The sequence below is a fragment of the Ovis aries genome, chromosome 18, assembly GCF_016772045.2.
Source record: "Ovis aries strain OAR_USU_Benz2616 breed Rambouillet chromosome 18, ARS-UI_Ramb_v3.0, whole genome shotgun sequence".
NCBI classification, from domain to species: Eukaryota; Metazoa; Chordata; class Mammalia; order Artiodactyla; family Bovidae; genus Ovis; species Ovis aries.
In genome coordinates this window covers 67707626-67735538 of record NC_056071.1, presented here as the reverse complement: position 1 = coordinate 67735538, position 27913 = coordinate 67707626, and the positions used below count along the sequence as shown (strand labels likewise).

At 61.1% G+C, this 27913-nt stretch overlaps 1 protein-coding gene and 2 gene segments (V, D, J or C); all 3 read left to right on the top strand.

The window, feature by feature from the left end:
• Positions 1-444: 444 nt before the first annotated feature.
• LOC101113211 (Ig mu chain C region membrane-bound form) lies at positions 445-12387 on the top strand (the record flags this gene model as incomplete). The annotated part of the gene is made up of 7 exons (XM_027957288.2): positions 445-496; positions 8172-8495; positions 8572-8904; positions 9157-9471; positions 9608-9940; positions 11914-12029; positions 12115-12387. Coding segments are annotated over 7 exons (1482 nt in total), but the record flags the coding sequence as incomplete, so codon positions are not given.
• A 2503-nt stretch (positions 12388-14890) lies between these two features.
• Positions 14891-26414, top strand: LOC132658099 (immunoglobulin heavy constant delta-like). The segment is given in 8 exon segments: positions 14891-15162; positions 18727-19047; positions 19174-19269; positions 20746-20811; positions 21055-21378; positions 21483-21803; positions 25765-25907; positions 26124-26414. Coding segments are annotated over 8 exon segments (1326 nt in total).
• The window catches only part of LOC101107738 (immunoglobulin heavy constant epsilon-like), a 131100-nt gene continuing 118077 nt past the window's right edge, over positions 14891-27913 (top strand). Inside the window, exon 1 of the C gene segment in view lies at positions 14891-15182.

The window sequence follows — 27913 nt, the reverse complement described above, 5'->3', positions numbered from 1 at the left end:
AGCTGGCTGGGTGGGAGGAAACGTGGGCAGAGCCCGACGGGGTCAGGGTCTGTGTGGTGAGGGCAGGGGAGGCCCCTGGGCCTGACCTCCCAAGGGTTCATGTCTTGGGGACAGCCGGGACGGCGTCCTTCATCATTGCTTTTGACTCCTGGGGCCAGCGCGCCCCGGTCACAGTCTCCTCAGGTGAGACGGCCCTCTGCCCGCTCGGTCCTGGGCTGGGAAAGAAGTCTCCAGAGGCCCCTCGGTCTGTGGCAGACCCTCTGTGGCCCCTGGGGGATCTGCCTCTGAGGCCGTTTGCCTCTCTGCCCTGTTGAGGTGGTGCCTCTGCCTGTGGAATGTGGCCAGGCAGAGTGGGCTCTGTGGACCTGGGGGCCTGGCTTTGCATGGGAGCAGAGGCCGCCAAGCCTTGGGTTTTTGCACAGCCCCTAACGGGGCCCATGGCACTGTGACTATATCGACTACTGGGGCCCAGGACTCCTGGTCACCGTCTCCTCAGGTGAGCCCTCACCAGCCTTCTCTCCTCACTCTCTCTGAGTTTTGGTGCACTTTGGGGGAAATCGAGGGTGTCGGGTCTAGAGGGCCTGGGACGGCCAGGGGTCTGAGACGGGGAAGGCCCAGGGGCCCAGGCTTACAGCAGCAAGGAGCAGAGGCTCCAGGCACCCTCTCCTCCTGGGCTCTGTAGCCAGGGCTTTCTCTGAGGGCCTCAGCCACCCTTGGGCTCTGGACTCCCAAGGTCCCAGCTGTGCTGGCCTCGTGAGGCCACATGTGAGGTAGTCCGGAGGCCTCAGCCGGCCACGAGCTCGTGCTTGGGGTCCCAGCATCACTGTCACAGTGTAACGACTGGCTCAAGCACTGGGGCCAGGGACCCCGACGCTGTCTGCTCAGCTGAGCCCTCCCCACCCCACTTCACTGCACCTGGGGAGGCCTGGGGTGTCAGAGATCCAGGGGCATTCTGGAGGTCAAGAAAGGGAGCTGGGGAGAGGGTCCCCGCCCCAAGGACACTGCAATGTGGGTATGAGGCGGCTCCTTTGGCGGGTCTGGCTGTCTGACTTGAGCAGGACCGGGGGCTTCCGTCGCTGTCTGGGGCAGGTGGCTGCTCAAGGCTGGACTTAGGTGTCTGTGGGTCACGGTCAGCTGGTCCAGGCAGGCACTGGTCTGGCCTCTGGGGGCCAAAATGGGACATAGTGTCTCTGGCACAGTCAGGTGGGGGCGGGGCCGGCAGAGGGCCACAGGCAAGCGACTTTGACCAGCGGCTTCCCTGTGGTGCCTGGAGATGGGGTGGGGGCCCAGGTGCCTCGAGCCTTGCCAGGCTCCCGAGGTTTTTGTTGGGCGAGGCTGGAGATAATCGCCACTGTGATTACTACGGTGTAGATGTCTGGGGCCGAGGACTCCTGGTCACCGTCTCCTCAGGTAAGAGCGGCCATACAGAGCCTTTGCTTTCTCTCCTATTCGTGGGATTTTTCTGAGCATCACTGGTCCTCTGATGTGTCCTTGTCCCCTCCTCCCCGGGGGGACTGGGCAGACTGGCCAGGAGGGACCAGCTGCCCTATGCATTTCAGAGTCTCTATCTTCTGATAGCTTTAAAAAACCAGAATCTTGCTGGCATTCAGAGGGGGCTTGGGCAGGAAGGGCCACCAGTGGGGGAGTCCCAGGCCTCCCTTGGCAGCAGGGCAACTTGCTGTGGTCCTAGCATCTGCGGAGGAGCGTGTCTGGATAACTTAGGGCCTCAGGAGCGCCGCCCGCAGCGGGGGCAGAGAAGGCCCTCCTCGGGTGAGGTGTGCTCTGCACTAGACTGTGTTTAAAATTCTTTATTGGGCAGGAAGAGAATTGTCTAGGTGAGGACGGACACGCAGTGTCCCGACCGCGGCAAGAGAGGGGAGGCTGGGGAGGTGACGGGCGCTGGGCTTTGTGAGGCCACTGTAAGAGAAAGAAAAGCTGTTCGCCAGAGGAGGTGTGCTTGCGAATACCAAGACAGGGCATCTTCAAAGCGACTCCTGATAGTCTGGAAAATTGAAACTTTAAAAAGAGAGATGTTTAAAGTATTTTAAATTTTTATCATTTAATTAACAACTGCGAATCATGGCTTTGGAGAGTTGAGTAAGAGTTTGGCTGAAAAGTACTAACTAGGTTCCATCGGCCCTTGGCCCCAATTCAGGGCTGTTTTGAGAATAATAAATTCAGCTTATTTTTTTAATGTAATTGGTGGTGCCGAGTTAGTCAAGATGGCCACGGGCCAGACTGACCACCTGCAGCAGGTGGCAGGAAGCTGAGAGTCTGTTTTTGGAAGCAAGAAAAAACAGTTGGTAAATTTATCGCTTCTGGTTTCCAAAAGGTGGTTTGCGGCTGGTTTTGCCCAGCCCCACAGAACCGAAAGTGTTCCACTGAGCACAACAGCACCTGGCTAATTTGCATTTCTAAAATAAGGCGCAGATGCTGACCGAAACTGGAAGGTTCCTCTTCTAACTATTTGAGTTAACTTCAGCTTTAGCTTATCAACTGCTCACTTATCTTCATTTTCAAAGTCGATGTTTAAGAAACCCACCTGTCTCGGGTGCACTGTCTCGGTGCATTGCTGCACTCTCTGATGAGCCGCTCCTTCAAGGTGGTTGAGCTGAGGCCGTGCCCACGCCGCGCGCACTGTGGGTGTGCTCACAGTCGCAGCTGGCCGGCTCCCTCCTGGCGATGAAGCAGCTTTCTCAGTGCGGCGCCTTCGCTGCAGGATGTTCAGGGCTGCCTTTCGGGCACCCATCCCAGGACAGCCTTGGGGTGAAGCGTGGGCATTCGCCGTGAGTTACTCTGGTCACACTACTAGCCGGGGGTCTGAGAGGGTGCCCAGTGGGGTGGGAGTCAGCAGGGCCCGGGACCGTCTGGAGGGACAGTCTCTGCTCTGAGTCCCCAGGCTCGCCGAGGCTGGGGGGTCTCCTGGGACTGCCCGCACCTGGGGATGCGCGGGTCAGGTCATGAGTTAGTGCAGGGAAGGGATTCGGAGGAATCCGCCCAGGTCAGAGAGCCCACGGGACATGCCAGGGACCAGGCGCCGAGCTGTGAGAGGCAGGAGCTGGTGCAGGCAGACTTGCTGCCCCGGGACGTCTGCATGAAGTGTTTTTGTTTCTACTTGAAAGGAATCTATACCTACTGCCTGCGACGCTGGGGTGCTTCACACCCACAGGGACCGCTTCCCGCGTCCGCACTTAGGTGTTCAACGCACCTTTGGGGTTCAGACGGTCGCTGTGTGTAGAGAGTATCCTCTTTCTCAGCAGAACTTTGTAATAAAGACAGAATTGGGAGCAGGTTCAGATAAGAGGCATTTCCCGTGGTTTTTAATGAGGACATTTGCCAGAGAGCAGTTAGTCACCAGGACTCTTTTAGACTCAGGGCAGGAACTCAGGCCCACAGCACGTACCCAGACAGCCAGGCCCCAGGGTCGTGTGCCTAGGCTCTCCCCTCCCAGAGAAGCCGCGCTGCCTGCTCAGCAGAGACAGGGCCTCTGTCTGAGGGAGGCAAGCGTGCCTCAGCCTGTGAGATGCTCTAGGGAAGCTAAAGTCGCCAGCAAGCTTTTCACCCAGAGTGGAGGGTGGCGGTGACTGACGGCTGGGAGAAGGACCAGCTGGGCCTGGTGTGGGAACGGAGGCATTGGCCGCCCAAGGGAAGGGGTGAGAGGGCTCCCAGGAGGAGAAGCGGGAAGAGGCTGGGAGGGGTGAGCCCAGCTGGGCAGCGTCCGCAGACCAGGGGCTTTAGCCAAGGCCGAGGCCCAGAATCTGACCCTTTCTCATCAGAACTACTGGGCTTTCATGTCTGTGAGGGCAGCCCTGGGCCACCGACAGCAGGTGAGCTAGGCTGAGCTGTGCTGAGCTGAGCTGAGCTGAGCTGGGCTGCGCTGGGCTGAGCTGTGCTGAGCTGAGCAGGTGAGCTGGGATGAGCTGTGCTGAGCTGAGCTGGACCGAGTGGGTGAGCTGAGCTGGGCTGAGCCAGTCTGAGCCAGGTTGAATCGGGTTGAGCTGGGCTGAGCCGAGTTGAGCTGAGCTGAGCTGAGCTGGGCTGAGCTGGGCTGAGCTGCGCTGGGCTGCGCTGGGCTGCGCTGGGCTGGGCTGAGCTGGGCTGAGCTGGGCTGAGCTGGGCTGAGCTGAGCTGGGCTGCGCTGGGCTGCACTGAGCTGGGCTAAGCTGGGCTGGGCTGAGCTGAGCTGGGCTGAGCTGAGCAGGTGAGCTGGGATGAGCTGTGCTAAGCTGAGCTGGACGGAGTAAGTGAGCTGAGCTGGGCTGAGCTGGGTTGAGTGGAGCTGGGCGGAGTGGGTGAGCTGGGCTGAGCTGGGCTGCACTGAGCTGGGCTGCACTGAGCTGGACTAAGCTGGGCTCGGCTGAGCTGAGCTGGGCTGAGCTGAGCAGGTGAGCTGGGATGAGCTGTGCTACCCTGAGCTGGACAGAGTAGGTGAGCTGAGCTGGGCTGAGCTGGGTTGAGCAGAGCTGGGCGGAGTAGGTGAGCTGGGCTGAGCTGGGCTGAGCTGAGCTGAGCTGGGCTGAGCTGAGCTGGGCTGCGCTGGGCTGCGCTGGGCTGGGCTGAGCTGGGCTGAGCTGGGCTGAGCTGAGCTGGGCTGCGCTGGGCTGCACTGAGCTGGGCTAAGCTGGGCTGGGCTGAGCTGAGCTGGGCTGAGCTGAGCAGGTGAGCTGGGATGAGCTGTGCTAAGCTGAGCTGGACGGAGTAAGTGAGCTGAGCTGGGCTGAGCTGGGTTGAGTGGAGCTGGGCGGAGTGGGTGAGCTGGGCTGAGCTGGGCTGCACTGAGCTGGGCTGCACTGAGCTGGACTAAGCTGGGCTCGGCTGAGCTGAGCTGGGCTGAGCTGAGCAGGTGAGCTGGGATGAGCTGTGCTACCCTGAGCTGGACAGAGTAGGTGAGCTGAGCTGGGCTGAGCTGGGTTGAGCAGAGCTGGGCGGAGTAGGTGAGCTGGGCTGAGCTGGGTTAGGCTGAGTTGAGCTGGGCTCAGCTGGGCTGAGATGGGCAGAGTGGGTGAGCTGGGCTGAGCTGGGCTGAGCTGAGCTGAGCTGGGCTAGGCTGAGCTGGGCTGGGCTGGGTGGAGTGGGTGAGCTGGGCTGAGCTGAGCTGAACTGGGCTGGGTTGAGCTGGGCAGAGTGGGTGAGCTGAACTGAGCTAAGCTGAACTGGGCTGGGTTGAGCTGGGAGGAGTGGGTGAGCTGGCTGAGCTGGGTTGAGCTGGACTGAGCTGGGCAGAGTGGGTGAGCTGGGCTGAGCTGAATGGAGTGGCTGAGCTGGGCTGAGGAGGGGCTGGGTTGAACTGGGCTGAGTTGGGTTAAACTGAGCTGAGCTGGGCTGAGCTGAGCAGAGTGGGTGAGCTGGGCTGAGCTGGGCTGGGCTGGGCGGAGTGGGTGAGCTGGGCTGTGTTGAGCTGAGCTGAGCTGGGCTGAGTTGAGTTGACCTGGGCTGAGCTGAGCTGGGCTTGGTTGAGCTGGGCTGAGCTTGGCTGAGCTTTGCTAGGCTGAGCTGGGCTGAGCTTGGCTGAGCTTTGCTAGGCTGAGCTGGGCTGAGCTTTGCTGGGCTGAGCTGGGCTGGGCTGGCCTGAGCTGGCCTGAACAGGGTGGAGTGGGTGAGCTGGGCTGAGCTGGGCTGGGCTTGGTTGAGCTGGGCTGAGCAGGGTGGAGTGGGTGAGCTGGGCTGAGCTGGGCTGAGCTGGGCTGAGCTAAGCTGAACTGGGCTGGGTTGAGCTGGGCGGTATGGGTGAGCTGGGCTGAGCTGGGCTGAGCTGAGCTGAGCTGGGCTAGGCTGAGCTGGGCTGGGCTGGGTGGAGTGGGTGAGCTGGGCTGAGCTGAGCTGAACTGGGCTGGGTTGAGCTGGGCAGAGTGGGTGAGCTGAACTGAGCTAAGCTGAACTGGGCTGGGTTGAGCTGGGAGGAGTGGGTGAGCTGGCTGAGCTGGGTTGAGCTGGACTGAGCTGGGCAGAGTGGGTGAGCTGGGCTGAGGAGGGGCTGGGTTGAACTGGGCTGAGTTGGGTTAAACTGAGCTGAGCTGGGCTGAGCTGAGCAGAGTGGGTGAGCTGGGCTGAGCTGGGCTGGGCTGGGCGGAGTGGGTGAGCTGGGCTGTGTTGAGCTGAGCTGAGCTGGGCTGAGTTGAGTTGACCTGGGCTGAGCTGAGCTGGGCTTGGTTGAGCTGGGCTGAGCTTGGCTGAGCTTTGCTAGGCTGAGCTGGGCTGAGCTGGGCTGGGCTGGCCTGAGCTGGCCTGAACAGGGTGGAGTGGGTGAGCTGGGCTGAGCTGGGCTGAGCTGGGCTGAGCTAAGCTGAACTGGGCTGGGTTGAGCTGGGCAGAGTGGGTAAGCTGGGCTGAGCTGGGCTGAGCTGAGCTGAGCTGGGCTAGGCTGAGCTGGGCTGGGCTGGGTGGAGTGAGTGAGCTGGGCTGAGCTGAGCTGAACTGGGCTGGGTTGAGCTGGGCGGAGTGGGTGAGCTGAGCTGAGCTAAGCTGAACTGGGCTGGACTGAGCTGGGCAGAGTCGGTGAGCTGGGCTGAGCTGGGCTGGGCTGGGCGGAGTGGGTGAGCTGGGCTGTGTTGAGCTGAGCTGAGCTGGGCTGAGTTGAGTTGACCTGGGCTGAGCTGAGCTGGGCTTGGTTGAGCTGGGCTGAGCTGGGCTGAGCTTTGCTGGGCTGAGCTGGGCTGAGCTTTGTTGGGCTGAGCTAGGCTGAGCTTTGCTGGGCTGAGCTGGGCAGAGTGGGTAAGCTGGGCTGGGCTGGGTTGAGCTGGCCTGGGCTGGGTTGAGCTGTCCTGAGCTGGGTTGAGCTGGGCTGAGCAGGGTGGAGTGGGTGAGCTGGGCTGAGCTGGGCTGAGCTAAGCTGAACTGGGCTGGGTTGAGCAGGGTGGAGTGGGTGAGCTGGGGTGAGCTGGGATGAGCTGGGCTGGGCTTGATTGAGCTGGGCTGAGCTGGGCTGAGCTTTGCTGGGCTGAACTGGGCTGAGCTGGGCAGAGTGGGTGAGCTGGGCTGGGCTGGCCTGAGCTGGGTTGAGCTGGCCTAAGCACGGTGGAATGGGTGAGCTGGACTGAGCTAAGCTGAACTGGGCTGGGTTGAGCTGGGCAGAGTGGGTGAGCTGGGCTGGGCTGGGCTCGGCTGAGCTGGGCTGAGCTGGGTTGAGCTGGGTTGAGCTGGGCTGAGCTGGGCAGAGTGGATGAGCTGAGCTGAGCTGGGCTGAGCTGGGCTAGGCTGGGCAGAATGGGTGACCTGGGCTGAGCTGGGCTGGGCTGGGCTGGGCTGGGCTGGGCTGGGCTGGACTGGGCTGGGCTGGGCTGGGCTGGGCTGGGCTGGGCTGGGCTGGACTGAGCTGGGCTGGGCTGGGCTGGGATGGGCTGGGCTGAGCTGAGCTGAGCTGAGCTGAGCTGGGCTGAACTGGGCTGAGTTGGTTTGACCTGGGCTGAGCTGAGCTGAGCTTTGCTGGGCTGAGCTGGGCAGAGTGGGTGAGCTAGGCTGGGCTGGGTTGAGCTAGGTTGAGCTGGCCTGAGCTGGGCAGAGTGGGTGAGCTGGGCTGAACTGAGCTGAGCTGAGCTGGGCTGAGCTGGGCTGAGCTGGGCAGAGTGGGTGAGCTGGGCTGGGCTGGGTTAAGCTGGCCTGAGCTGGGTTGAGCCGGCCTGAGCTGGACGGAGTGGGTGAGCTGGGCTGAACTGAGCTGAGCTGGGCTGGGCTGAGCTGGGCTGGGCTGAGCTGGGCTGAGCTGGGCTGGGCTGAGCTGAGCTGGGCTGAGCTGGGCTGGGCTAGCCTCGGCTTAACAGGGGTATGCTGGGTTAACCACGGTGGGCTGAGACTGGGCCAGCAGAAGTGAACCCACTGAGCTGGCTTGACTTGGGCAAATTGTTGAGATGCTTTGGGTCCATTTAACCTCCACTGAGGCTGGTGGGTCTAGATGGACTGAGCTGACCCCACTGGACTGTCCTGGTCAACAGTGGGCTGACCTCAGTGATCTGGTTGTGCTGAGGACTGGGGGCCTGAGTGTATCAGTCTTCTTGATGACCCCAGACCCCGGGCCAGGTCCCAAGTGGCTGAGCCACAGGTGGTGAGGGTGGGCTGGCAGGGCCGAGTGTGCCCTCCGCTCCCCTGTCCCAGAGAGAAGGTGGAGCTGCCCACACCCCCGACCAGCAAGACGCCTCTCACCCCCGCTTCTCTTGTGTCCTCTCTCGGGTCCCCAGAAAGTGAATCTCACCCGAAAGTCTTCCCCCTGGTGTCCTGTGTGAGCTCCCCGTCTGATGAGAACACGGTGGCCCTGGGCTGCCTGGCCCGGGACTTCGTGCCCAATTCTGTCAGCTTCTCCTGGAAGTTCAACAACAGCACGGTCAGCAGCGAGAGGTTCTGGACCTTCCCCGAAGTGCTGAGGGACGGCTTGTGGTCGGCCTCCTCTCAGGTGGCCCTGCACTCCTCAAGCACCTTTCAAGGGACGGATGGCTACCTGGTGTGTGAAGTCCAGCACCCCAAGGGAGGAAAGACCGTCGGGACCGTGATGGTGGTCGCTCCAAGTGAGTCGGGCCTGTCCTGTGGTTGGGTGCGGGGGGGAGGGTCCAGGCCCCACTGACCCCTTGTCCTTCTCTGCAGAGGTGGAAGTGTTGTCCCCCGTCGTGAGTGTCTTTGTCCCGCCTTGCAACAGCCTCTCTGGTAACGGCAATAGCAAGTCCAGCCTCATCTGCCAGGCCACTGACTTCAGCCCCAAACAGATCTCCTTGTCCTGGTTTCGTGATGGAAAGCGGATAGTGTCTGATATTTCTGAAGGCCAGGTGGAGACTGTGCAGTCCTCACCCACAACATACAGGGCCTACAGCGTGCTGACCATCACGGAGCGAGAATGGCTCAGCCAGAGCGCATACACCTGCCAGGTGGAGCACAACAAGGAAACCTTCCAGAAGAACGCGTCCTCTTCGTGTGATGCTAGTGAGTGCGGCCCTGGTTGGGGGGTGCTCACCCTCAGGTCTGCAGACACCACCCCAGACGCGCCAGCTGCTCCCTGAGCCTCGGCTTCCCAGAGCGGCCGAGGGCAGGAGGGGCTGTGCAGGGTGGCTGGGGGCCGGCGCCCCTCCAACAGGGCCCCAGGCTCACAAGGGACTTGGCCAAATAGGCCCTGCTCTTTGGGCATACCTCTCCCTTCACCTGATTTCACTCCAAACAACTCTCTCCCACCTCCAGCACCACCGTCTCCCATCGGGGTCTTCACCATCCCCCCATCCTTTGCCGACATCTTCCTCACGAAGTCAGCCAAGCTTTCCTGTCTGGTCACAAACCTGGCTTCCTATGATGGCCTGAACATCAGCTGGTCCCATCAGAATGGCAAGGCCCTGGAGACCCACACTTATTTTGAGAGACACCTCAACGACACCTTCAGCGCCAGGGGCGAGGCCTCAGTCTGCTCGGAGGACTGGGAGTCCGGAGAGGAGTACACCTGCACAGTGGCCCACTTGGACCTGCCCTTCCCAGAAAAGAGCGCTATCTCCAAGCCCAAAGGTAGGCGCCACCCCGCCCCACCCCGCCCTCCACCCCAGACTCTCCCACAGCTTCCGGGCTCTGAGGACAGCAGGCAGGGCCAGGAGAGGACCCACGCTCCCCAATCTCACCACTGTGCCCCACTCCCCCACCTCAGACGTCGCCATGAAACCGCCGTCCGTGTACGTGCTGCCTCCAACGCGGGAACAGCTGAGCCTGCGGGAGTCAGCCTCCGTCACCTGCCTGGTGAAGGGCTTCGCGCCCGCGGACGTGTTCGTGCAGTGGCTGCAGAAGGGGGAGCCTGTGGCCAAGAGCAAGTACGTGACAAGCAGCCCGGCGCCCGAGCCCCAGGACCCCAGCGCGTACTTCGTGCACAGCATCCTGACAGTGACCGAGGAGGACTGGAGCAAAGGGGAGACCTACACCTGCGTCGTGGGCCACGAGGCCCTGCCCCACATGGTCACCGAGCGGACCGTGGACAAGTCCACCGGTAAACCCACCCTGTACAACGTGTCCCTGGTCATGTCTGACACGGCCAGCACCTGCTACTGATGCCTGGTCAGAGCCCCCAGGTGACCGTCGCTGTGTGCATGCATGACTCTAACCATGCTGATGCGTGAGATGTCGCCTTTTATAAAAATTAGAAATAAAAAGATCCATTCAAAAGATGCTGGCTGTGAGTGAGCAAAGCGCTCCCTGCTAGGTCTGCGGCTGTCTGCCCGCACCTTGCAGGCCACCCTCCATCATCCGCACCCCCGCCTCCCCACTCGCTTCCAACCCACGCCCAAGAGCCCCGGTGCTCCTTGCAGGATGCTCACAGCAGGCCGAGCCCATGCTCGCTGCGCCTCTAGTCACTTCCATGCCCACACTGGGGGCACACGGGTGTGCAACACACACACATGCACACAGTCACACACATACGTGCAGAGAGACACATGTGCACGCACATGGACAGACATGGGCACGCGTGACACAGACATGTATGTGATGGACCTGGGTGAGCAGGCACACACACAGACATGGACGCATGAACATGTGGACACACAGACACACATGCACTCGCACACTCACACCGAGCACACACAGTCACAGCCACTCACAGGCACATGCACGTGGGTGCTCACACGTGTGTGTGAGGACAAGCCACGGACATGTAGACATATATGCACAGAGGTGCACATGCTCACGCACACACACGCACACACTGTGCACACCCAGGCTTGCACACTCGGACCCCAGCCCTTGCACACCCGTGGCCACTCACTGCCCTGTCTGGCAGGGTCCCTCCGCACCACACCCACACTCTGCTTGCCCCTCTGTCTCAGCTTGGAGGCACCCCTGGGAGCCGGCCCAGCCTGGACTCCTCCACAGCCCCCAGCCCCAGCCCCAGAGCAGGGTGCACAGAGGGCCACTCTGGGCCTGGCCAGAGGCAGCTCCTCAGGAAACTCAGGGCCCATGTCCAGGAGGGATGCTTCTCCCAGTCCAGGCCCTTGTGAAGGTGGCAGGGCCCCAGTTCTCCTCTTTCCCTGTGAAGAGACAGACTCAGGCACGTCCTGACAGAGCGAGCCATGCCTGGGAGGCCCCCCTTGGAGCAGGCAGCTGCAGGGCCGCACGTGAACCTGGAGTGGTGGGCACTGAGCCGATGGGCGAGGGGGTCTCCTCTGCCGACCACACCAGTGCCCCTTCAGGCTGACTCCCGACCTCCCCTACACCCCTGGCTCTCTAGGGACCAAGGGCCCGTCAGCGTAGTGGCTGCAGACCTAGGTGACTGTCCTAAGCCTTTGTCCCAGCATCACTCTTCCTGGGCCTCAGATGTCTATCTGACCTCCTGATCCCACAGCTGTGAGTCCTGCAGTCCAGGCCCCAGCCAGGGCCCCACATGGTCTCTCTCATACATGCCATGGCTCCAAGACAAAGAGAGATGGAGGCCAGAGGGATGGGCCCCTTGGCACAGGCGGCCATCTGCCCCCAGGGCTTGTCCTCACTGGCTGGGGAGCCCACCCCAAACCACCAGAGACAGGATGCCCCACCACCACTGTCAGCCCCCCGTGGCCCCATGTCCTCCAGAGGAGTCAGGACCCTGGAGCCACCCCCTGCCTCCAGCTCAGTGAGACCCCACCCTGGTGTGTGCGTGTGTGCGCTGTCTCGCTCTCTACCACCCCGGCGCTCCTTGGGCCAGGCACTCGGGGTCACTGCTTGGCTCAGCCTCAGCCACGCTCTGCCCCTGCTGGCTGTAGAATCAGGTGGCCAGGGGCCTACCATGCCTGGCCAAGATGCTGCCTGACAAGGCCCGGAGCTCCCAGCTGCCCCGGGGGTGCCGGGGAGGCAGGCACACGCCCGCTCACCTGCTCGCTTGCTTCTGCAGTCCCACAGCCCTTCTGGCGAGTCAGCGCGGCCGAGGGGGGGCAGGGCGGGCTCTGCGGGCAGCTCAGCCATGCTGACCCTGTGCCCTGTCTCCCGCAGAGGGGGAGGTGAGCGCCGAGGAGGAAGGCTTCGAGAACCTCAACACCATGGCCTCCACCTTCATTGTGCTCTTCCTCCTGAGCCTCTTCTACAGCACCACGGTCACCCTGTTCAAGGTAGGCCACCTGGCCCCTGGGAGGGGGTGAGGCCACAGGCCCCCAGTGCCCCCGTACCCACTCACGCTGTCTCTGCCACCCGCAGGTGAAGTGACGGCCGGCCAAGGACACGGGGCACCAGAGACGGAACAAGGGGGGCTGCCTTGGGGCCGGGCCCCTGGCCGATGTGGCTTGTTCGCTTGTACTGAAATCTTCCCCGCATCCTCTCCAGCTTCAAGCTGTAAGAAACTGGCTTTTCTCAGAGCGGCTGAGTGCCATGGCCAAGCATGGAGCCCGCAGTTATAGGCCCCACCTGGCCCTGCTTTGCAATGTCGCATTTGTGGCCTTAAAATAAACAAGGATACTTTATCTTATGAAACTGCTTCCTCGTGATGGATTTTTTCCCCCCAAGCCACACTCCTATGTGCCACATATCCTGAGTGCTGAACCCATTACTGGCGGGAAAGGGACGTGTGTCTCCTCCCAGGCCCGTGGTGCTACGCAGGGGCCATGTCTTGGGGCTGATCCAGATGGAGGAAGATGGCCGAGCTGCAGAGGATCCCAGGACTGGTTTCCCAAGGTGGCCTGAGCTGGGGCCGCTGTGTGCATCCATGGGGACCCTGCCACGAGCCCCAAGGACACCCTGTCCCTCTCTGCCACCATTCCTGGAATTCCAACCATGGGAGGGCTTGTCCAACCTCAGGTGCACGTGGTGTGTGCAGGAGGGACTCAGGAGGAGGGCCAGTGTGTGTGCAGCCACGCTGCACCCTGCGGGAGCGTGAGGCTTCGCCTGCCGGCCAGAAGACGGTAACTGGAGGGTGAAAGGAAGTCTCAGATGAAGCTACAGGGAGGGCGCAGGACTGGAGAGGCATGGAGGAAAGGCCTGGAAAGAGGGGGCAGCTGGCAGCAGGGCAGGGGACCAAGGAATTAGCCCTCGGAGATAAGCTGCGGGGGTCCAGGTAGAGGCTGACAGGGGCGGCGGCACGCTCAGGCCCTGGGGAGGTCCAGGCTAGCTGTGGCAGCAGCATCCAGGGTAGGGTGGGCAGTGGGACTAGAGACGAGGCCCCGGGGGCCAGAGGAGGGAGCCAGGTGAGGGTGACCTGGCTCTCCAGGGAGGCAGCTTCAGGGGGCCTGGGGCTTCCCAGGACGCCTCTCGCGGGGCTGCCAGGCACCTGGCAGTGACTGTCCAAGGGAGTGGGAGTGGACCTGGTCCCCAGAGAAGGCCGCCTCCCAGCAGTAGGCTCCTGGAAGGCGTTTCTGGTTAAATGGTGGCCTTCGCTGCCGGGGTCCAGCCCTGGTGGATCCAAGGTAATTCGAAGCGGGGACAGAGTAGGTGAGGAAAAAACTTATTTATGTATAAATATACGATTAGATTAGGAAGAAATAGTGTAGTAGGAAAATTTAGTGGAGAAAGAAGGCTGAATAACTTGGCTTACAGGGAAGGCCAATAAAGTTCCAGACAAGGAGCTCACACCGTCTACGTTAGGCCTCCGGCGTCCTCCTGAATAGCGGGGGGTGCCCCGCCTTGGGCTCCCCCTCGCGCGGATCTTAGAAGCCGGGGCCAGTGAGTAGAGATGGCGAGCCTCCACGCCCCAGATGGGAATTCAGCCTGAAATTAGAGTAAAGAGGAGACACGGGGGAAACCAGTCCAGCGACTGGCCCGGCCTCTATTGTCTAGGAAGGCCTTTTATACCTTTTTGATTGTACATAGAGATCAATGGGTAACACAAAGTTATGCAGCGTTAGCAGCCCAGACTCTTATCAAAACCAGGCTTTTCTCTCTGCATACCTAGTTGTATACACAAGCCTTAGGTGATTTACATCATCTTCCGGTCAAAAGGGCCAATTAACATTTTACAGCCTTTTTTCTGATAAAGGTTTGTCAACTAGAAGACTTATTTGTGTTGATCTTCCCAGAGTTTGGTGCCACTCTCAGAAAGCACTAAATAGAGTTACATTCTTACATAGCAAAGGTACAGCAGTTTATAACAAGTGAAAGGAGAACAGTGATTCACAACAAAAGAAGAGTAATCGACTCTAAAGTCTAGTGTTGCTAACATCAAAACTACTATATACCTTTTTCCATATCCTGATTACATTGATTAACATCCTCCCAGGTGCCTAAAAGATAAAGATTATAGAGGCCTGGCAGCAATCATTGAGTCAACAGTGAAATCCGTCACCAATATGATCTTTAGCTCTTTAAAAAAGGCTCTGTGTCTTTAAGATACTTTAAGCTTTGTGCCTCTCACAGTTGGGGGCTGTAAGCAATTCGCAAGCAAGCTATAAGAGGTCCGGGGGAACCTGTTAGGCAAGCTAGAGAGTTATCAGAGGGGGTTTTAAGCCGAGACATTCTTTTGCAGGAGACTGAAGCCCTGAATTAACTTTTTCCAGAGAGCGTCAGAAAAGTAGAAAAGTACAATAAGGCAGGCAGATTCTTATTTTGCGGGGTACATGCTCAGGAAATACCAGGGGGAAACCCTGAGGCCTGATTCACCTTGCCCATCAAGGCCTCTGCCACATGACCTTGTCACGGGTGGGATTCCTCATGCTGGCTCCTGGCATTTTGTGGCCCAACCCATCAGACAGGGGAACATTGGGTGAGGGGCTCCACGGCACGCAGGGCGCCTCCAGCGGGGGGGCGGGGGCGGCTCTCACGCAGGCCGAGGGGCTCAGGCCAGGACCCGTAGGATTGTCTGAGGGCCGTGACCACCAAGACGCACAGGCAGGTGTGAACCACAGGAGCTGGCTGTCTCCCAGTGAGATGCAGGACCCATGGACCAGGCGTCAGCGGGGCTGGCTCCTGGGGCTCCACGGGGAGCGCGCTCCTGCTCCTCGCAGTTCGCAGCGCCTGTTTGAATGTATTTCACTCAGAGCCTATCAACTGCTCACTTATCTTCATTTTCAAAGTCGATGTTTAAGAAAGCCACCTGTCTCGGGTGCACTGTCTCGGTGCATTGCTGCACTCTCTGATGAGCCGCTCCTTCAAGGTGGTTGAGCTGAGGCCGTGCCCACGCCACGCGCACTGTGGGTGTGCTCACAGTCGCAGCTGGCCGGCCCCCTCCTGGCGATGAAGCAGCTTTCTCAGTGCGGCGCCTTCGCTGCAGGATGTTCAGGGCTGCCTTTCGGGCACCCATCCCAGGACAGCCTTGGGGTGAAGCGCGGGCATTCGCCGTGAGTTACTCTGGTCACACTACTAGCCGGGGGACTGAGAGGGTGCCCAGTGGGGTGGGAGTCAGCAGGGCCCGGGACCGTCTGGAGGGACAGTCTCTGCTCTGAGTCCCCAGGCTCGCCGAGGCTGGGGGGTCTCCTGGGACTGCCCGCACCTGGGGATGCGCAGGCCTGGCTTCTACCGCCAGGCCAGTGGGCAGGTCACAAGTTAGCGCAGCGAAGGCATTCGGAGGAATCCGCCCAGGTCAGAGAGCCCACGGGACATGCCAGGGACCAGGCGCCGAGCTGTGAGAGGCAGGAGCTGGTGCAGGCAGACTTGCTGCCCGGGACGTCTGCACAAACCCCCTCAACTTAACATCTGGTTACTTCTTGATAAGCCCAACATAAATTGAAAGTAGTTTGAAATTCCATTTAATGTGCTTCACAGGCCAACCACCAGGGCTTATCTTTGCCTGCCTTAAAAGGCTCAGAACACTTACATTAACTGACACTTGGGTAAAATCATCTAACTCAAGCCTTGTCATTGCTCCATTGCTCAGTCATGTCCAGATTTTTATGACCCCATGGACTATAGCACACCAGGTTTTCCTGTCCATCACCAACTCCCAGAGCACGTTCAAACTCATGTCCATTGAGCCGGTGATGCCATCCAGCCATCTCATCCTCTGTCATCCCCTTTGCCTCCTGACCTCAAACTTTCTCAGCATCCGATTCTTTCAAATGAGTCAGCTCTTCACATCAGGCAGCCAAAATATTGGAGCTTCAGCATCAGTCCTTCCAATGAATATTCAGGACTGATTTCCTTTAGGTATTGACTGGTTGGGTCTCCTTGCAGTCCAAGGGACTCTCAAGAGTCTTCTCCAACACCACAGTTCCAAAGCATTGATTTCTCAGCACTCAGCCTTCTTTATGGTCTGTCACAACCATGCATGACCACTGGAAAAACCGTAGCTTTGACTAGACAGAATTTGTCATCAAAGTAATGTTTCTGCTTTTTAATATGCTGTCTAGGTTGGTCATAGCTTTCCTTCCAAGGAGCAAGCGCCTTTTAATTTCATGGCTGCAGTCACAGTCAGCAGTGATTTTGGAGAACAAGAAAATAAAGTCTGACACTGTTTCCATTTTTTCCCCATCTATTTACCCTGAAGTGATGGGACCGGATGCCATGGTCTTAGATTTTTGACTGATGAGTTTTAAGCCAGCTTTTTCACTCTCTTCTTTCACCTTCATCAAGAGTCTCTTTAGTTCCTCTTTGCATTCTGCCTTTAGAGTGGTATCATCTGCATATCTGAGTTGTCAATATTTCTCCTGGCAATCTAGATTCCAGTTTGTGACTCATCCAGCTGCGAATTTCATATGATGCACTCGGCACATAAGTTAAATGCGCAGGGTGACAATATACAGCCTAGACACACTCCTGTCCTGGCTTTGCACCAGTTCACTGCTCCATGGCCAGTTCTAACAGCTGCTTGTTGACCCGCATCCAGGTTTCTCAGGGGGCAGGTGAGGTGGGCTGCCATTCCCATCTCTTTAAGAGTTTTCCACAGTTTGTTGTGATTCACACAATGGTTTTTACATAGTCAGTGAAGCAGAAGTCGATGTTTTTCTGGACTTCTTTTGCTTTTTTTTTTTCTATGATCCAGTGGATGTTGGCAATTTGATCTCTGGTTCCTCTGCCTTTTCTAAATCCAGCTTGTATATCTGGAAGTTCTCAAGCCTATGTTATTAGTGGAAAGTGCAGATCGTCTGGTGTAATTTACTGAATACTGAATGCAAAGAAAAAAAAAAAAACAGAGCGGTTGTCAGGGTCCAGGGTGGCTGTGAGTGTGAGTTTCTCACCCTCCTGAGCACTGGAGGTCTTGGCTGCAGCCACCGCACTGCCCAGCTTCCACAGCAGAGGACAGACTGCATATCGCCAGGTGGGAAAGATCGAAGTCCGAAATTCGAAGTGCGGTTTCTCCTGAGCGTGCATTGCTTTCACAGCATCATAAAGTCAGAGTAAACACTGAGCCATGAGTCAGGGACCTTCTGTATGAGACGGGTTTGTTTTTACATCAAGGGGAATCAGTCTTCAACCCCTACTCTGTGACACATGAGGTCTATTTGTCTGAGTTCCTCAAGTGACCACTGCCCAGCCTGCTCAGGTTGACTTTCCCTAAAGACTGTTTCTAGGAGACTGTTTCCCTGCTGTCCAATGACTCAGGTGCTTCACATCCACAGGGACCGCTTCCCGCGTCCACACTTAGGTGTTCAGTGAAGTTTGGGGTTCAGATGGTCGCTGTGTGCTAGAGAGTATCCTCTTTCTCAGCAGAACTTTGTAATAAAGACAGAATTGGGAGCAGGCTCAGATAAGAGGCATTTCCCGTGGTTTTTAATGAGGACATTTGCCAGAGAGCAGTTAGTCACCAGGACTCTTTTAGACTCAGGGCAGGAACTCAGGCCCACAGCACGTACCCAGACAGCCAGGCCCCAGGGACGTGTGCCCAGGCTCTCCCCTCCCAGAGAAGCCGCGCTGCCTGCTCAGCAGAGACAGGGCCTCTGTCTGAGGGAAGCAAGCATGCCTCAGCCTGTGAGATGCTCTAGGGAAGCTAAAGTCGCCAGCAAGCTTTTCACCCAGAGTGGAGGGTGGCGGTGACTGACGGCTGGGAGAAGGGCCGACTGGGCCTGATGTGGAGACGGAGGCACCGGGCACCCAGGGGAAGGGGCAAGAAGGCTCCCAGGAGGAGAAGCGGGAAGAGGCTGGGAGGGGCGAGTCCAGCTGGTCATCGTCCGCAGACCAGGGGCTTTAGCCGAAGCCACGGGTCCGGGATCCTACCCTTTTGCGTCAGAACCACTGGGCTTTCAGGTCTGTGAGGGCAGCCCTGGGCTGCCCACATCAGGCTTGAGCTGGGCTGAGCTGGGCTGGGCCAGCCGGGTGAGCTGGACTGAGCTGAGCTGAGCTAGGCTGAGCTGGGTTAAGCTGAGCTGAGTTGGGTTGATCGGGGCCGAGTTGAACTGGGCTGAGCCAGGTTGAGCCAGGCTGGGCTGAGCTGGGTTGAGCTGAGCTGAGCTGGTCTGAACTAGGTTAAGCTAAGCTGAGTTGGGTTGATCAGGGCTGAGCTGAACTGGGCTGAGGTGGTTTGAGCTGGGCTGTGCTTGGCTGAATTGGATTGTCCATGGTGGGCTGAGACAGGTCCGGCAGAAAGGCACTGCCTGGGCTTGACTTGGGCAAGCTGATGAGGTGCTTTGGGCTTGCTTAACCTCTGCTGAGCATGGTGGGTCTAGCTGGACTGAGCTGGCCATGCTGGACTGTCCTGGCCAACACTGGGCTGACCTCAGTGATCTGGTTGTGCTGAGGACTGGGGGCCTGAGTGTATCAGTCTTCTTGATGACCCCAGACCCCGGGCCAGGTCCCAAGTGGCTGAGCCACAGGTGGTGAGGGTGGGCTGGCAGGGCCGAGTGTGCCCTCCGCTCCCCTGTCCCAGAGAGAAGGTGGAGCTGCCCACACCCCCGACCAGCAAGACGCCTCTCACCCCCGCTTCTCTTGTGTCCTCTCTCGGGTCCCCAGAAAGTGAATCTCACCCGAAAGTCTTCCCCCTGGTGTCCTGTGTGAGCTCCCCGTCTGATGAGAACACGGTGGCCCTGGGCTGCCTGGCCCGGGACTTCATGCCCAATTCTGTCAGCTTCTCCTGGAAGCTCAACAACAGCACGGTCAGCAGCGAGAGGTTCTGGACCTTCCCCGAAGTGCTGAGGGACGGCTTGTGGTCGGCCTCCTCTCAGGTGGCCCTGCACTCCTCAAGCGCCTTTCAAGGGACGGATGGCTACCTGTGTGAAGTCCAGCACCCCAAGGGAGGAAAGACCGTCGGGACCACAAGGGTGGTCCCCAGAGGTGAGCTAGGCTCCGCCCATGGCCGAGGCTGGGCGGGGCCAGGGGAGCCCAGCCCACCCCTCCTGCTTGCAGCACCCCCCCCAGGGCACAGTGCACTCTGACTTCACCTGCCCCCTGCTCCCCTAGTTTCTGCATCAACTCTGACCCCGACCACGCTAGCACCGTCTCTGAAATCCAGGTCAGAGGGCTCCAGTAAAGCCGTCACCACTCAGAGCAGCCCAGGTGAGCAGCCCCATCCGTGCACAGCCCACGCACATCCATGCATACCTGTCTGCCCGCCCCTCCACTGCCATCTTCAGGCAGCCCTCCATGACTTCTCCGTCGAGTCCTTAAGTCACGCCTTGAGCCAGGAAGGTGGGGCAGTGAGCTCAGGGGCACCGACTGTGGGCCAGGCCTGGGCTAGGCACTGGCAGATGCCACCTCAGGCCTCTGTGTGGCCCTCAGCCCCTCATGGATGGGTGAGGTGCCCAGATCACACTGGGAGGAGCATGGTGAGAGGGAGGCCCACAGGCCAGCTCTGGACTCCCCTGGTCCAGCCCATGTGTGGAACTGAGTGTGAAGCTGAGACCCTCACAGAAGCAGTGCCGCCTACCAGGCTGCCCTGCCCCCACCTGCACCTGGCACCAGCTTCTCTGAGTGCCGGGTGCCCAGCTGGGGCCCAGAGTCACCCCTCACCCTGGTGCACCCCTGGCCCAGAGCAGGAGCCGCTGGAGGGAGCTGGGCCGTTCCCTCACCAGCCCCTGGGCTGCTGGCGACCCTCCAAGAGGCTACCATGGCTGTGATGTCTCCCTGGGCGGCCCCCAACCCAGCCTGTGGGCCATGATGCCCACAGTCTAGGGCAGAATCTGCCACCGATGTGCACGACCCCTGGGTGTGGGCTGACCTGGTCAGGCACACAGGGCGGGGCAAGTCAGGAGAGAGGTGGGCCCTGCAGATCAGAGGGTCACCTCGGGGTCGGGGGTACTGTGCACAGCCCAGCCCTCCCCGAGCATCAGCCTTCAGCCCTGACCAGACTGCTGCAGCCACGCCACCCGCCCAGCAGCCTTGAGGAAGGCGGCCGAGCTCCATGAGCACAGGCTGAGCCCTCCTGCTCTGGGGCCCAGGGCCTGCTGACCACATGAGCCCAGCCCTCCCCTCAGGGCGTGGCTCCTGACCCAGACACAGTGCAGCTTGAGCACAGCCTGGAGGCCAGATGCATCGTGAAGCCAGATCCCTGCAGCCGGGGCTGCCTGTCCAGCTCTGCAGCCGGGGCTGCCTGTCCAGCTCTGCAGCCGGGGCTGCCTGTCCAGCTCTACAGCCGGGGCTGGCCTGTCCAGCTTAGAGGGATGAACCGGGAGGAGGGACAGACAGAAGCCCTGTGTGGTGGCAGCACAGCTTCAAACATCTGCTCTCTGGGCCTTTATAGAAAAAGTTGCTGACCCCTGGCTGTCAGAGACCCATGGCCAGTGGCTCACGAGTCCTTCTCGCCATAAGCTGTGCTGCCGATGGTCACGAGGGCGGCCCCCAGGCACTTAGCGTAGAGACTCGCAACCAGCAAGCAGGCAGCCAGGGTCCCACCATGACCAGAGCAGAGCCGCAGACGCTGACAGAGGCGACCCCCAGGCGACGGCCACCCCTAGGGCTGAGGATGTTGGGAGGCCTCAGCCCCGGCTGTCTGTGGCACCTGGAGGAGACCCTGACTCCCCCCGCTCTTCACAGTGCCGGCCACCAGCCACAGCCAGACAGAAGCCCCGACACTAGCGTGTCCAAAGGACCCCTGCAGAGGTCAGTCCCTTGGGACAGAGGGGGAGAAGGGCAGAGTGCTTTCAGGGGCACCGGAAACAGCCTGCTTGCGAGAGAGACCCCAGGCCAGTGGTGGGCGGACCCCTGCCCTCTGCACTGCTGGAAGCAACAGAGTCCAGGGGTCTATCGGGAGAGGGCGGGCCTGGGGCTGGGTGGGTGCCACTGGCCAGCCCTCAACCCCCCTGCCCCCCAGCCAAGACAACACCTCTCCTCGCCTCCCCACAGAGTGTCAGAACCACACCCAGGCCCCCAGCGTCCGCCTGCTGCCCCCGCCCCCGCAGGGCCTCTGGCTTTTGGACAAGGCAGAGTTCACCTGCCTGGCCACAGGGGAGGCCCTGCTGGATGCCCACTTCTCCTGGGAGGTGAACGGGCAGCCCCATGGCGGGGCCGTGGAGGAGAGACCCACCTCGCACATGAACGGCTCCTGGAGCCACAGCAGCCGCCTGGCCCTGCCCAGGTCCCTGTGGGCCTCGGGCTCCAACGTCACCTGCACACTGAGCGGCCCTGGCCTGCGGTCACCAGTGTCCCTGACGGCACAGAGAGAGCATGGTGAGGGCAGCCGCGGGCCCCGCAGCACCCGGACCACCTCCTTCCCCCGGGGACCCACCCCCTGGAGCTCCAGCTCACGAGCATACCATGGCTTCTCCCCACAGCTGCCTCAGTGCCCGGCAATCTGACCCTCCGCACTCTGACCACGCCTGGCCCCTTCTCCCCTGCCTGGCTCCTGTGCGAGGTGTCCGGCTTCTCACCCGTGGACATCCTCCTCACATGGCTGGAGGGCCAGCAAGAAGTGGAGCCTTCCCAGTTTGCCACAGCGCACACCACAGCCCAGTCTGGGCATGCCTCATTCCACACCTGGAGTGTCCTACATGTCTCCAGCCCCCTGGACCATGTGGGGTCCACCTACACCTGTGTGGTCAGCCACGAGGCCTCCCGGACGCTCCTCAATGGCAGCTGCAGCCTGGACACTGGTGGTGAGTCACATGGGCCCAGGGCTCCATCTGAGCGGCCAGAACACAGGGCAGGAAGTGGAGGGGCAGCCCCAGAGGTGCCGGGCAGCAAGGACTCGGCCGCTCCGTGTCGGGGGCCCCAGGGCTCTGGAAGCCTAACAGCTGCCCTGCTGGCCCCGGACACATGTCCACACGCTGCATGCCGGTCCAGGAAGGGCGAGAGATGTTGCCCACCCCCCACAACCCAAGCAGCCATTTCCCACCAAGATGTGCCCGCCACAGGGCACAAAGCAGGGGCCTGCCCTGGGCTGGGGGTGAGAGCGGCCATCCTCAACAGCTGCCCTCTGGGGGCGTCCAAGTCTCCCCAGCTCCCAAGCCCCCCAGCCTTCGAGGAGCCCAGTCAGCACCCGAGAGGCCAGGTATGCCCAGGCCTGGGGGCTGGACTTGGGCTCCCAGAGGGGTCTGGTTCGCACACACCCACAGCAGCCCCTGACCGTAGGCCTCCTGGAGGAACACAGGGCCAGGTGCCACAGAGGAGGGGGTCTGGGGGCCCAGAGCTCTCCCTCCCCTCTGAGGTGTCCTCCCCCAACACCGCAGCATGCAGCCCAGCCCCGCAAGACTGCGGTGGACACACCAGTCAGGGAGGCGGCAGAACTCACGGGCCGGCAGGCGTCCAGGCCGCCCAGTGCAGGGGCTGGCAGGGAAGGTGTCTGATGGGGCCCAGAGGCAGTGGGCACTGGGAGAGAAAGGCTAGGCTTACCCAGGGTCCGGGACCTAGCCTGCAGGCCTGAGCTGCTGTGGGCCCCACGCCGAGTGGGGCAGACATGCAGACCACAGCCAGGCCCTGACACCTCGAGAGAGATGGGCTTGGCAGGCTGCACCCTGAAGGCCACGCAGGGTGCCCGGGGGGCCACCAGAGCATGCCCATACCCACCCCCACCACGCACCCCACAGCAGGCCCCCCACCCACTCCCCCACCCCACACACCCCGTAGGGCCTCCTCCTGTAGACCCAACCCACCCCCACCCCGGACCGGCCGCCTGACAGAGCCCGGGCACTGCACAGCCTCGAGTCACAGGACACTCTGCACCGGCCTCCCCCAGAGGCTTGACCCAAACCTCCCACTTTCCTGCGGGGACCAAAGCTATGCCCAGCAGCCAGAGCCATGCCCTATACCAGGGCGAGTGGCAGAGGCTGTGGGAGGCCTGGCCAGACCCCAGGGCCCCTGGAGGGGTGGAGGGAAAGCCCCACTCCAGGGGGCCACAGCCGGCACCAGCCCCGGCCCCAGAGCTGACCAGCCGCCGGGCCTTCCTTGGTGGGCCCTCCTCCAGACCAGAGGAGGATGGCCAGAGCCACTCCCTGTAAGGCAGCCGGGTCTCCACAGCCGGGACGGCAGCTCCTCGCTGGGCCAGCTACCCTCCAGCTCTAGCAATGCTGCCTGAGGGGCCTGCTGCTTTCCTTGAAGGACTCCCATGCCCTTCCCATCCCGCCCCGTCCACCTGCATCTGAAGGCTACCCCTCTGTCTCGGTTCCAGGCCCAGCCCACCACCACTGCCCTCTTCTCAAAGGAGGCCACTAGCAGCTTGGCCCAGGCCTGCAGCTGCGGTGGTCATTTTCACAAAGTAGCAGCTGGAAGGCTCCCCCTGGGGCCCCTGGCCTCTGCTTCCTGCTCCTGCTCTGGGGCCCCAGGCTCCTCAACCACTGGCCCCGTCTCCCGAAAGCCTGCATCACCCCGGCCCCCCAAACTGAGGCCGGGGCCCTCTGCCTTCTGTCATCACAGAAGCCAAGCTACCCGCCCAAGTCCTGTGCCCCTCGAATCGGCACCTTCTGTCCAAAGACCCCACCCCAGTCCTCCTGCCCAGGGCTGTCCCCTTCAGCCCACTCTCCTCTCAGCTGCCAAGGCGGCCTTCCAACACCCATCACAGCTCTGCTCCCACTTAGGATGTAGAAGCTTGCAGGTCAGCCACTCATGTGGTAGCAAAAGGTCAATGCCAAATAAACCATAAAAATCATGTTTATTTAAAGTCTCAAATGAGCCGAGGACTCAGTGTCCAACTGGCCCAAATTCCTAGGTCAGAAGAGGCTGCTGGCAGTTATCCTCATCCTCAACACAGGTGGACAGAGGCCTGGACATCCGTGAGACGAGAGGGACGTGAAGGAACCAGCCAGGGTTTAGTTTCCACACAGGCTGGCCCAGGATGTGGGTACAGGCAAGCCCCTGAAAAATCCCCTGGGCCCACTGACCCTTCACCCAGGGATTCTGCTGCAAGCAGCCCCTGAGAGCAGGTGGGGCCACAGCCGGAGAGGCCCAGGCTCAGAGCCATTCCCACCAGGAGGAGGAGCCTCACCCCACTCCCATGCCGGGAGCCAGTAGCCAAGGAACCCACCACCCAGCCCAACTCAACTCCTGGTGAAAACACAGCTCCTCAACCTCCCTGCCCAACAGGGGAGAGTGTGCGCTCACTCCTCGGGAGTATACACGCGCCATCGACTTCACGCTCACTTTATGTCTGTGCACCATGTCCGGCGCGCAGTCAAGACACCCTCGGCGTGCAAGGAAGCAGAAAACCTTCACCTGCAGTCAGAATGGAAACACCAAATAGAGCTAGGCCATGGGTGACCCCGACCTCGGAGCTGAAAACGATTGCCATTGTGCTCTCGGCTTAAGCTCTGTGAGTGGCTCCTGTTGCCTTGAGAAAAGCAACCTGCCCCGCGGTTTCATGGGCTCTTCCCAAAGGGTTGCCCGCTGGCACGTCCTGCCCCAGCAGAGACGGGTGAAGGGGCGTGACCTTGCTCTCCTGCAGCTCTTCTCAATGTGGCTTCTCCAACCCGAACTCTTTCCCGCCTTCTCATCCCATGTGTCTGAGAAGACCTCCCTGACCTCCATAGCTGGGCCATGGAGCATCCAGGGGGTCCTGTCATCGCATTTAGCCACCTCACCGACCCCCAGACCACTCACCCCTGCATCCCGTGTGTCTAGAACAGGTTCCTTCAGGTTCTCCATGGCAAAGGGCTGCTGCCTTTGAAAAATTTTCCAATGAATCATGGATCCATAACTTTGTAGAACACAATATGACCTCATTAGCGGAAAACTGAGGCAGACAGAGACCAAGACGCACCGCTCTCCCACCACTAGATTCCACAGAGGGCGAGCAAGCTTCCACGCCCACTTCTGTGCCGTGGCCAGTGGCTCCTGGACGGCAGCCCTGCAGACCCCACCCCCCGCAGCTCTGGTCAGGCTCAAGGAGGACCTCCAGGGAATGAGTGCTCAGGGAAAGAGGGACTAGGAAGTGCGGGCCGGGTGATGGGTCCCGGGACTTAGCACTTCCTCCCTGCCCCGGGCCCTCCCACCGGACTGAAGCACGGCTCCACACGAGGGTTCTGAGCTGGCCGGCCCATCCTGCCCCGGCCCTAGGTCCAGCAAGACTGACTTCTGATGCACAGACTCGGCCCTGGCTTAAAGCCTCTAGCTCCCAGCCTCGGCCTGTCCTGGCCTCCTGTGCGGCCCCTCGACAGCTCCCCACTGCAGGACGCAAGGCTCCCGTCCACTCTCCCGACTCAGAGCCCTCATGACACCGTTCCTCCTGCTGGAACACCAGCCCGGCCTCACCTTTCACCCTCACACAGCAGCTGCTTCTGCGAGCGGCTGTCGCTGCAGCCTGCAGGGTGGGACCTGAGGATCCACGTCGGCATTGGGGCCGCCTACCCGCCGCCCGCACTCATGCTGGCAGGAAGGCCGGCTTCAGGCCGTCTACCCCACCGTGCTGTGTGCCCCATCCAGCTCTGTGCCTAGTCAGGCCCTGTGGCCCCTCTGTGCCCCGTCCGTGCCCTGCAGGGAGAAGGTTGTTCACATGGGGCCCCAGTGCCAGTGGTGCCGTGTGGGGGCCTGTGGCCGTGCCCCTCGGGCAGACCCCTCGTGGTCAGCAGCCTGCCGTGTGCTGGGGTGGGTGTGGGCGAGGCCTCAGCAGCGCCCGCTCCCCCGCAGGCCTGGCCACCTGGCCGCCCTGGAGCCAGGACGAGAGCAGCGACGACAGCGCAGATGCAGAGGACGCCAGCCCCCTCTGGCTCACCTTCCTGGCCCTCTTCCTCGCCACTGTGGTCTACAGCGGCTTCGTCACCTTCATCAAGGCAGGTGGCCCAGGCAGGCGGGGCCCTACATCCAGGGCCAGGGCCCCTAGGGTGGGCCAGGGTTTCTGAGGGAGCCGCTCCCTCAGCCCTGGAGTAGGACAGGTGCTAGGACCCACTTCCCAGGGCCATGGGGAGGTGGGGCCCCCAGCTCGGCTGGCCAGGGGCCCTGGGCCTGGGGGCCCCAGCCCCTTCCTGACCCGCAGGCTCTTGCTGCAGGTGAAGTAGCTCCGGAGAGCAGACGCTGGCTCCACATGGAAGGACCTGGCCTCCACGCTGCCTGCTGCTCCCGGAGGGCAGAGGAGCCCACGCTGGACCCCACCCTGTGCACAGAGGCCTTGCGGCCCCACACTCAGTCCACCACAAAGCCCAGCCCCCAGCCCAAGAGGAGGGCATCATGGGGCAGAGCGGAGGCCCCCGGCTGGCCCTGCAGCCCCAGAGCCAGTGGTCTCGGCTGCAGCCCCTCCACCTCCCCGCCCACCATCTGCCACATAAAGAGCCTGGTCCTCCCTCCTGCCTCCCATTTCTGTGGCCCAGCCCTCAGACCTTCCAGGGGCGAGCACCCAGGAGGCCAAGGGCAAACACCTGGGCAGGTCCACGCACACAGGAGAGGCGGGCAGGGTCGGGCACACAGCAGGAGGCTGCCTCGGGAGGAGGATGCCGAGCCTGCTGCACTGAAGGGACTGGGCACTCCAGCTGCGTGTGTCCACACCTGCGCACACGGGTGCGCACACACGCAGCCCTCACACGTGTGCACCTACAGGTGGGGCCGCACCCTGCACACAAGCACGCCTACAGGTGTGCAGACACAGACAAATGCGAGGCACATGCCTGTGGGCACACATGCTAAGGTCTGCACACACATGGGTTCACACTCAGAGACACGAAAGCACATGTGCCCACACACCACTCAGGTGTGTGTGTGCACGCCCACACACAGGAGATGGCCCTAAGTGGTGGGAGTGGGAGAGGCTGGGCACACAGAGTCCCCATCACACGGGGAGGAGGCACCCCTCACGCCCCTCACGGAGGGCAGAGTGTGGAGGAAAGCGCTGCCTGAAAGGACTTGGAGAAGACGCTGGCACTGGCCAGCTCCTGGTCACTCCTGGCCCTCCTGCCACTGTCCAGAGTTCCCACGGCAGGCAGGTGTGACCCTGGGCCCAGGCAGGGAGGCCAGTGTGGCAAACACCCTTCCTCGGTGCTGGCCTCGGGCGGGTCCTGTCTGGCCTCCCCTCTCAAACCAGGAGGAGGGCGTCCTGTCTCTGGCCAGCCCCAGTGCTGGACACGGTGTCGCTCCTCTTGCCGGCTCCAGACTCTACACCATTCATTCCCCTGCTCACGGGCTGGTTCCCCTGCTCACTGCTTGGTTCTGATTCTCCCTGCTCACAGGTCAGTTCCCCTGCTCACTGCTTGGCTCCCCCTGGTACTGGTCTTCCCCCTTGGCCCCCATCCGGCCCCCACACCTGGCATATGGCCAGCAGCACCTGTCCGCAGCTCCTGCTCGTCTCTCATCCTAGTCACGGACCTTACTCCGTGTGTCAGGCCTGGAGGTCAGCAACACATCTCACTCCCAATACTCCCAGCACCACAGTTCTAGAGAGCAGGCCGACCCGCCCTAAGGACACCAGTCCTGATCCTGCAGCCTCCAAGTCAGGGCCGAGCTTGGCCTCTGAGACAGGACAGGGGCCTGGGACCTTGGCCTGGAGCCATCCCCAGGCCCTCACAGGAGGAGGCGGGGGCTGGCTGAGCAGGAGGCCTGAGAGGCGGACGCAGGACACAAGTCTGCCGACTCTGAGGGTGCAGGAGGGGCCGTGAGCTGGGTTGCACCTCTGAGGGCGAAAGGGCTGATGCAGAGCCTCCCTGGGGTCTCTGGAGGGCAGGCAGCCATTACCATGCTCACCAAGGCCCAGCGAGGCTGTTTCAGACTAGTCCCCTCACCGTGTAGGGAGCAAATGTTTGCAGTGATTTGCTGCAGCCACAAAAATAAAGACACCAACTGTCTCTCCAGA